The sequence below is a fragment of the Antrostomus carolinensis genome, unplaced genomic scaffold (genome assembly GCF_000700745.2).
Source record: "Antrostomus carolinensis isolate BGI_N321 unplaced genomic scaffold, ASM70074v2 scaffold28645, whole genome shotgun sequence".
NCBI lineage: Eukaryota > Metazoa > Chordata > Aves > Caprimulgiformes > Caprimulgidae > Antrostomus > Antrostomus carolinensis.
In genome coordinates this window covers 1-9,817 of record NW_010317583.1, presented here as the reverse complement: position 1 = coordinate 9,817, position 9,817 = coordinate 1, and the positions used below count along the sequence as shown (strand labels likewise).

The 9,817-nt window shown below is 37.5% G+C and overlaps 1 protein-coding gene across 1 annotated transcript; it reads left to right on the top strand.

The window, feature by feature from the left end:
• Positions 1 to 2,667: 2,667 nt before the first annotated feature.
• PARP11 (poly(ADP-ribose) polymerase family member 11) lies at positions 2,668 to 9,452 on the top strand. Its single transcript, XM_010168630.1, has 6 exons — positions 2,668 to 2,793; positions 2,892 to 3,012; positions 4,366 to 4,441; positions 5,996 to 6,068; positions 6,156 to 6,286; positions 9,419 to 9,452. The coding sequence occupies exons 1-6, from the start codon at positions 2,668 to 2,670 to the stop codon at positions 9,450 to 9,452; spliced, it is 561 nt and encodes a 186-aa protein (XP_010166932.1).
• The last annotated feature ends 365 nt before the right edge of the window (positions 9,453 to 9,817 follow it).

The window sequence follows — 9,817 nt, the reverse complement described above, 5'->3', positions numbered from 1 at the left end:
CTGGTAACTCCTGAACCAGTAGAAACAGTGCTAATAACGAGAGCTGAGAGGCCTTCTGTTAGCAGCAGCATTGCTAATAGATTTCTCATCGCTGCATCTTTGATCATTGACATCCTCTCGTCTAGAAAATCCCACTGAGATGTTTCTTCTCAGTGTGTGCGTTTATTCAGAGCTTTTGGACAAAACGTTACCTGCTTCTTATAAATTATGTGGGTTTGATATAAATTCATCAATAAATGGAGCAATTCTCTTCAAGCATTTTGGATTTGCATCACCTTTGAGAAGAGCTCTCTTGTTTTTATGGCTTTATGTGTTGATGATTTCAGGTTATTCTTCCATACTTCTGAGCATCTTGGAATCTACCTGCTTACCCTAGACTTTGTGACTAGGGTAATACATGTGGATTGGATGGAACATTTTTGAAAGCTATGGGAATAACCGTCTCCTTAGTAAATGGTTTAATCTGGAGGCTGTGTTGTACTCAGAGGAGTGGAAGTGTGCTGACAGAGCACAGATGAACATGCCTTCTCTGTAACTTGTCCAAATGGCATTACTGATGTGATTGTTGGGATGGAGCTGAGGTCTGGCCTGTTGCTGTGGGAACATGAGGAAACTAAATGTTACCAAAAACACCTGTATTGCTTTCCTCTCAGCTTTAAAAAAAGTGTAGACTACCTCTCTCTTCTCTCTGTAGGAGAGAACATAACCAAATACTGAGCTGAGAGGAAGAATCAAGTTCAAGGTGAAAGATGATGATCAAAAGATGTCGGGCAGTTGTGCTTTAACTCCAAGCAAATGTAGGCTCTGTGACTTTGTATTGCTCTGAGGGATAGAAGAGATGTTGGCAGATGCCCTCTGAAATAGAGAACAGTTTTCTTACCTCTTTCAAAGTATTTTTCCATGCAGCTGATGTACCTTTAGTGTCATTCTGCTTGAACTTGAGGCAGCTATCTATATATGTAGCCTTGTGTAGGCTTCCATTTGTACTAAAGTTTGCCCTCAGATTCTGCAATTTAGAGATGTTGTGGAGGTCCACTTCCGATTCCCTTGTTTTCTAAGCCTCTAGATTTTTGTAGCCCTTTGGAGCTTTTGATGATTAGAATACAGTCTCTAGCTGTTACCCCAAAGAGGTTTCTGGGATTGTTTTTCTAACAACCATAGAGGGCTAGCTTGGGAAAAATAAAGGGGAAGGGGAATGATAGCAGAAGTGCCTTCTGCTCTCAACTCCTGCCCCCAGCAGCACTGGCCAACTGGTGCGTCCTTCTGCTCTCCAATATTTGCCTTCTTCACGTCTTTAGTTTTTTCTGGGCTGAAGTGTTCAGGAAACAACTGAAGCATCCAGGATATTAACTGGACATTGTTTGACTTACTTTTGCTAGAAGGTGTTGTTCCACTTCTTGGAAGCAAACGTTAAGTTGATTAAATTGGTGGGAAGAGTGCCAGTCTTGGAGGGCAGTTAATGAGTGGACGAATTGCTGACCTTTCCTGGAAGTAGGGCAAGCAGCTTTCTCTGAAAGATTCCCCAAAACCTACTTAGAATTTTTGCTTGGAGAGCAAAAATTGGCTGACAGAGTTTGGCATGTTAGGAGGTATATTCAAGTAGAGTCAAATACTTTCAGAGTTTCCAGGATTTTACTGATGAATGGAGAAGGAGCTGAAATCTGGCAGGGACTGTTCTTCTAAAGGTATTCCGGCATAGCTCTTGGTAGGCTTGAACTTACCTAGCTGCTTTTTGAACTTCCATAAATTTGCAGCATCCATAGGACACCATGAGGAGGAATTCCATAGATTGCCATCTGGTTTATGAAGAAGTTTCTCTTTCACTTGTTTTGAACTTGACGTGCAACCTTTGATAAGTTTCTCCTTCTTGTGTTGGAAGAAAATGTGTTTTGTTATACCCTATCCAGTTTTGTCATGGTTTTGTACATTTCTGCTATATCCTTTCCTCAGTCCTTTCTCTTCCATCCTACAGAACTCCAACTGTGGTGGTCATTGCTTGTGTGGAAGCCACTGTGGCTTTTGGTGTGAACCATCTCTGTCATTACAAGTAGAGTACCAGTAATTTTCCTGCATCATTTTTAAGTGGGTGCATTAGAGAGGAAACCTTCATGCCATGTTGAGGAATAATGCACCATGCACTTGCACACTTAAATAATTACATTCTTTGTCTTTTTTTTTTTAATCTTTTTCTAAAAGTTTTGATATCCAGTCTGATTTGTTCAATGTTGCTGAGTACCTAGTAGATGTTTTCATCAAGCTTATCCAATGTAATCCCAATGCCTCATTCCTGAGTGGAATGTAACTGGGAGCCTGTTGGATGGATGAATGGCTTTGCTCATATGACTATCAGTGTGAAACGTAGCACCTCTCACTGATCTGGTGAAGCCTATAGCTCTTGCTGTTACTGGCACACTTACAGGCGTTTGAGAGAGTTTTGAAAATGTTTAACTAACTTAAAGGATAATACTGAGTAAGTAGCAAATTGAGAATTTTTCTCTGAAAAAGAGAAAACAAATCTGCCCTCCACCTGCCAGGATTTGGGGTTTTTTTTTTTTAAGTTTTGCAAATTTATTTTGCTTTTTAATTAATTTCTCAAATAATGCTTTTTTTTTTTTGCAAATAATATAAAAACTTTTTGTGTTTGTATGTGTATGATTGTTTCAGGAAATGCTTCAAAGAACATCAGAAGATTTTTTTCCAAAGATGGAAAGTTCAGTGGAAGAGATGGATACCTCTGATACCCAGTGGGGCTGGTTTTACTTGGCTGAGTGTGGTAAATGGCATATGTTTCAGGTAAATACCTATGAAGTTATATTAGCTGTGATGTATTCCACACATCAAACTACCTATTACTGAATTTGTCTAAATATGCTTTTTCATTTATTTTGAAGTCTGATTCAAACAGTCATTGCTCCGTTAGCAGTGAAGATATTGAAAGGAGCTTCCGAACAAACCCACATGGTTCTGTTTCTTTTACTACTGCAAAATTTAACTACACACTTGATTTTTCAGGTATGTATCTTTTCACAGAGTAAATTTAAATAATAGAAGGTGCCAGATACACCAGTTCATTGGTTCATTCAGCAAATTAGTGTCCTTGTATCTAGTGCAAAAACTGGTGACTGGAAATGTTGTCTTTACTGGAAAATACAGAGGAGTTTTGAGAAGCAGCTGCCTTGATACATTCTCTAGTGTAGTTTATTAATGAAGTAGCATGTCTTGTTTAGTAGCACTCCATGATGTTACTGCTGCTGACCTCAGCTCTAGGTGGTGTGTAGCAGACATCTATGGGACTGGGAAGTTGGAACCTTTTTTCTTGAATGTGCAACTGCTTGTAAGCTTGAAAAACCTCTTCCATTCAGAGTATGTGTAAGAAACATTGATGTGAAGGAAGCTTTCTGCAAAATACTGGCATCAAAGTGATTTAATAATTCCACAGGTAGCTGAAGCCAGTTCTGTTGTGAGAGTAACGAGGAGATAAAAGATTCTGGTAGATTGTAAAGATCTCAGTTATGCCATGCTTGTAAATTACAGAATATTACAGGATTCTAATGTATGTAGATAATTATAAATTAATCTGCCCTTTGTTCAAAGATATGTTCTAATGACTTCCTTTATTTATTTTTTTTTTTTTAGCTTTTCCATCCATAGATTGTTTATTTTTTGATTAAATTACAAACTAGCTATGTGCTTAAATAGAAGCCTCTTACAAATCTAAGAAAATAATTTGAGCAACCTGGTCTAGTGGAAGGTGTCCCTGCTGCTGGCAGGGGGGTTGGAACTGGATGAGCTTTAAGGTCCCTTCCAACCCAAACCAGTCTGGGATTCTGTGATTTCAAATACAGAAAGCGGGGACTGGGTAAAACAGCGATGTACTGGGAATAAAGTAGTATGTAAGAATCCAAGGAGTTTTATGTTTACTTGTGTTGAAATGTCCATTTAAAAAACTCTCTTTTTTAGCATCCAGAATAAAAGCACTAAATGCAATTGCTAGAGAATGATTTTTATGTTACTGTTTGTAGGTCATGACATCTTGCATTAAGGATAGCGGTAAATATGCTTTGCCATCCTGGTTGTATTAAAGTCAGTGGAAGTTTTGCCAGTGATTTACTGGGGCTGAACAATAAACGTCTTGTTTGTGTAATATTTGCACATTTTGCCAAGTCATATAAATGACAATGATTCTGAGGCCAGTATTTAGAAACACTTAATCGAAAAAGCCGATTTGTTAATTGCTGAAATAGGAATTCCTGTCAAACAACTTTGGGTGTAGTAATGTTATTTGAAAAGTAATCACACTTTAATGTTTCATATGCTATAAATGAATTCCAGAAACTTTTCTCATAACTCTTGTTTTATACTCAGTGATGAAACAAACCAACCTAACTACACTTAAGCAACGTCCGATAAAGCGAGCTCCCTTTTCCATCAGTGCTTTCAGGTAAGGAAATAAAAGGAAGACTCCTTATTTTTATTTTATTCCTGATTCTTCTAAGTAAAATGAAATAAAGATATGTTTCATATTAACTGCTTATATTTAATTGCTTTTTTTGCATCAAACAATTTGAGAGGTTAACCAAAATAGGAGAGCTAGTCAAGTGAAGAAGGAGGACATTTCAGAGGAGAAAAGTAACAAAAGAATTAATTTTTAGTTTGTTTTTTATCTTTTTTCTTAGAAAGTAAGGAACTTGTAGTGGGAAAGGCAGGACATACTGAATACTGATATCCTTTGGCAAGGTTCTTAAAGCTGTGCCTGACTTTAGCCATTGGAGTCCCTTGCTGTAAATACCTGCTGAATCAGAATTGCTCTGGAGAAGCAGCAGCAAAAAATGGAGTAGTTTGTTCTATTGAATAATGACATCATAAGTTATTTAGAAGTAGTGTTGTAACAGCAAAAAAGATTGAGTTATATTTTCTTGCCTTGTTGTATGTTTTAATAATTTACTTGAAAATTATTTGAAATTACAAGAAGTTGCATCGTAACAGCCAGATGGGTTTATGAGTCTAAGGGCTTTAGATGGTACGTTCTTTACCATCTGATCAGTCATTAGATGTAAAGCCGAGCTGAAGGAAGTCTGTTACTCAATAAACTGATCTTTGCAGCTATACTATCACAGGTTAAAATGACTATATGAAATATGTGGGGTTCTTTCCCCAAAATAGTTTCTTAGAAATCATTTTAGTTTTGAATTGTTATGCTTTCAAAAAGAAATTTGGCATTTGTAGTAAGAAACGTAGTAGCAGTATTTTTACATTGACGTTCAAGAAGGCCTGTTTTTCTGAAGCATGAGCTGTTTTTTCAGTGGATATTTGCTAAAGACTGCATGCAATAAAGTGTCAATTCTTTTTTGTTTTTTTGTTTCTTGAATAATTGCATTCAGTCCTGTCATTCTGTGTGATGACACTATTCTTTACTTTCAGGAGATTGCGGCTTTTAATCCTGGTTTAAAGGCTTGAAAGCTGCGATGTATGCGGTGTATATGCTTAAAACACTTTTTTTGGGGTGGGGGGGTTAAAAAAAACCCAAACAAAGTCAACTATTATTTTCAAGTGTGTATTTCTAACACAATGCTTTTAAATACCCCATATGAGGGCTCACTTTCCAGAGGCTTAGGCTAGTTGTAATTCCTGAGAGTTTGGAATGTTCAGGCTTTATCTACACTCTCACATTTCTAAATTAGTATTGCTCTCCTGGTATTGCAGACCTTTCTGACAATCTCTTCTGATTTATCATCCTATCTTTTATTGGGTAGATGGTGTATTAAAACTGTTTGTTACCTGGTTTATTTATAATAAGCTAAGCCAGAATTTGAATACAAAATAAGACTTCTTGCCTTTGACCTGACAACAGCCTCTGTTTGAATTAAAACCCTAAGCAGTTTTGTATATGATTTTTTTTTTCTTGCAATACTGTATTGTTGAGAGCAGGAGTTTTACAGGAAGAAAATGCCTCTTGTCTTTGATGTGATGTGTTTTTACCTTTTTTTGTTTGAAGTTTCATCTGTGAAAATGAGGCTATCCCTATGCCTTCACACTGGGAGAATGTAAATACTGAGGAGCCATATCAGGTAAGGATTGGTATGCAAGTTTGTCAGAAACATGTGATAATTAAATAATGCATCGAATTGAAATCCTGCTAACCTCTTTTTTTCCAGCTTATTCCATTGCAAAAGAAAACAAATGAATATAATGAAGTTTCTAGTCTCTTTGGAAAAACAATGGATAGCCACCGAATTAAAAGAATTAAGAGAATACAAAATCTAGACTTGTGGGAGTTTTTTTGCAGGTGAGATTATTTCTAAAACCAACCATCTTAGGATTGTTAACAGAGCAAATCTTGAAGGCATGCAGTGGAAATATGTTTAATTGCTTTTATTACTAATTAAAAGATGTCATTTAATATGTTTTAATTATTATTTTCTTATTTCTTATTCCTCTGAATTCAAAATTCCATTTTCAAGACTCTGTAGCTTCTACAGGTGCAGAAATGTAATACTTGTAGAAATGCATTAGATGTAGCACAGCTAAGACTAAGGCATTAAAGACATTCGGGATGTCCATGTGGTAGATGCCAGTGAAACATACAGTGAAATAAGGAGAACAAAAATAAGCTTTTTGTAAAATAATTAATTGACAGCTTATATTATTTTAATTTTTATTGAACAAAGCAAATGAATATTTATGGCTTGTGTAATTTCTCAACTTTATGAAACCTAGGACAGAATTAAGTGTCCAGTTAGCACATGTTAATGTATTTTCTTTAAATTTAGTGTGCTACAAAAGCTTTTTCTAAGTTCTCTGCTTTTCACTCTCCATATTGTGCTGGCCTGGAAGGAGTAGGAAGTGCAGAGTTCTGTTTCCACTTAATTCATAGTACCAGTCTTAGGCAGTTGTATTTGACAGAAGTTATTTGTGTAGCCTCTAAGGAGGAGTACATATCAGAATGAGTTTGAAAGGTGTCCTACACTATTAAAACCAACTGAACTAAGTAAAATAGTGAAGAAACAACTAAGCAGATGTATATTAAAATTTGCATGTTATATGATTTTTTTGAAAGAGATGTAATTTATTGTTAATTTAAATCTCTATCATGAGTACACATAAGGAAATTTAAGCTCTTGGTTAACATAGTTAGCCTTCTCTTAACTGCAGATTTATTTGGTTCTGTTTACCTGTTTAAGTGTTTCAACATCTACTTTTCTACAACTAAGTTTCTGTAGAGGTGTATTTATACAATTTGGAGTGTGTACTAGTTTTCTTGACCAGTCAGTGAGTAGAATTCATGGTTTTAAGAACTCTCTGTGGCTGCTGTGCTAGAATATTCTCAAGGTACAAAACTGAGAATGGGAAGTGGAATTTCATACATCAGGATGAATTATTATGGTATTACCATATAACTAACTATAATTAGGGTATCACCATATGACTAACTACAAAACTAGGTACTTTTTATTACTAGTATGATATGAAGGTATATGGAGAAAAGCCATTTCCGTTTTAAAACTTTTTCCTGTATCAAAAAAATAGAACAATGAAAATTGCTAGTGTAAGTGTATGCAATTGAGTCTTAGCTGCTTTTCGGGTAAAATACAGCCTTGGAGTATATGGGCTAACACACACTGGTGAAGAAATTATTGCCTGGTAGTATATTACAAAGACGTAGGCATCCAGTATTTCAGATTCACTAGAAGTTATTTTGGTGTCCCATGTAGGAAACTGAAAGTAACGGAAGATGAATTTTAGCCTAGAGTATTCTGGTCCATGCATCTCATTGGAGTTGTAGAGGAGTATAGCAAGTAGAAAACGGTGTTTGGTCAGTGAGATTGCTGACCATCTTTAGCAACAGCTTGAGTGATTGCATAGGTACAGAGCACATGGACATACCAAAGAATCACAGAATCGTAGCGGTTGGAAAAGACCTTTAAGATCAACCCTTAAGATCAACCATGAATCCAACCATAAACCCAACACTGCCAATTCCACCTCTAAACCATGTCCCTGAGCACCTCGTCTGCCCGTCTGTTAAATCCCACCAGGGAAGGTGACTCCACCACCTCCCTGGGCAGCCTGTTCCAATGCTTGAGAACCCTTTCAGTGAAGAAGTTTTTCCTCACATCCAATCTGAACTTCCACTGGTGCAACTTGAGGCCATTTCCTCTTGTCCTGTCACTTGTTCCTTGGTTGAACAGACCCACCCCCACCTCTCTCCACCCTCCTTTCAGGGAGTTGCAGAGAGCCAGAAGGTCTCCCCTCAGCCTCCTTTTCTCCAGGCTCAACAACCCCAGTTCCCTCAGCCGGGAACTCATCCCACTTGTGCTCCAGACCCTTCCCCAGCTCCGCTGCCCTTCTCTGGACACGCTCCAGCACCTCCATGTCCTTCTTGGAGTGAGGGGCTCAAAACTGAACCCAGCACTCGAGCTGTGGCCTCACCATTGCCCAGTGCAGGGGGAAGAGAACTTCCCTGGTCCTACTGGCCACACTATTTTTCTATAATACGGGGTGTCTCTGGGTGTTTAGTTTTGCTTTAGGTTTCTCCTTTGAGTGAACTGGCTGTATAAGAGCCTTCTGAGTGGTTAAAATCAACTTTTGTTTTACTGGATTAGCTTGTCAGTGCTGATAGAAAGTGCTAAGATTATGGTTTTTAAAATAGTTTAACTCCTTGATTTCTGTTCCAAGTCAACAAAAAGTCCTGCTGTGGCATTTCTGCATTCTGCAGAACCACCTTCCCAGTGTGCGCAGTGTATTCCATTACTTTTGAGGAACAACTGCTACTTAAACTTTTGTGCTTTTGAGAAAGTGTTTTGTTTCATTGATAAGGTCAGTGATTAAGCATTGCTCAAATGATTATTTGCATCATTGTAGTGGTCAAAATACATTTGCTGCTGTAGTAGTTCCCATATTAATGACTATTTTAAATTGGTTTTATGAAATCAACTGGTTGGAAGTAGTGCAGTGCTGTTACAGAACGTTTTTGGACAGTTGATTATTCACCTGTTCTAGAAATTTGTTCTGTTCCCATATTTCAAGAGATGTTAGTCTAGACTACCCTGATACATTGTCAGAGATCAGCAGCCAGCAATAGTGGGCTGCTTAATGAAAAATTCCAAATGTTCAGGGTTACTAGCCCCTAGCTCAGAGGTGTTGTCTCCCACAGGTAGTTTTCTCAAGATGCAGGGAACCTTGGCTCCAGGGTTTTGTTGTAGTGCTAACAGAGTGGAACCTGAGTGCCTGGAACCTCTCTGTTTCTGATACAAAATGTCACAAATGAGATTATTAGTGAAACCTCTCAGGTGCCCTTGAGATTGTACTGACATTCTTCTGATTTGGAAAGCAGTTGTAGGGGGTTTGAAAAAAAGACACAAAAAAAAATTAAGTTGCCAGTACATAGGTATGCTAGTTTGCACTAAATGGGGGGGAGAAAAAAAAAAAAGCTGAAAAATAAAACCAAATAAACATCTCTTTCAAGCTAAGTACTGCAAGATTTTCACTTCTGTGAAAAGTACATATTTGTAAATAATGCATCATTGCAATGTAATGCCATTAATATGATCAAGAACCTTTGCTGCCTGTCTCTTTTCCCTGGATCTGGTTGGTAGGACTTCCTCAGATGATTTTGGAACTGTAAGCCCTGAGAATGCTTCCCCAGTTCAAGTGTGCACTCCAGTTAGAAGTAGATTGTTTAATTTGATAAACCTAAATATATGCCTGAGAAACCTAAATGTGTGCCTGAGAAACTGAAGTATATGGCACAGCGCCCCTTGCACTGTGGCTTTCATGGGAAGAAGCTATAGAATCATAGGATGTTGTGAGTTGGAAA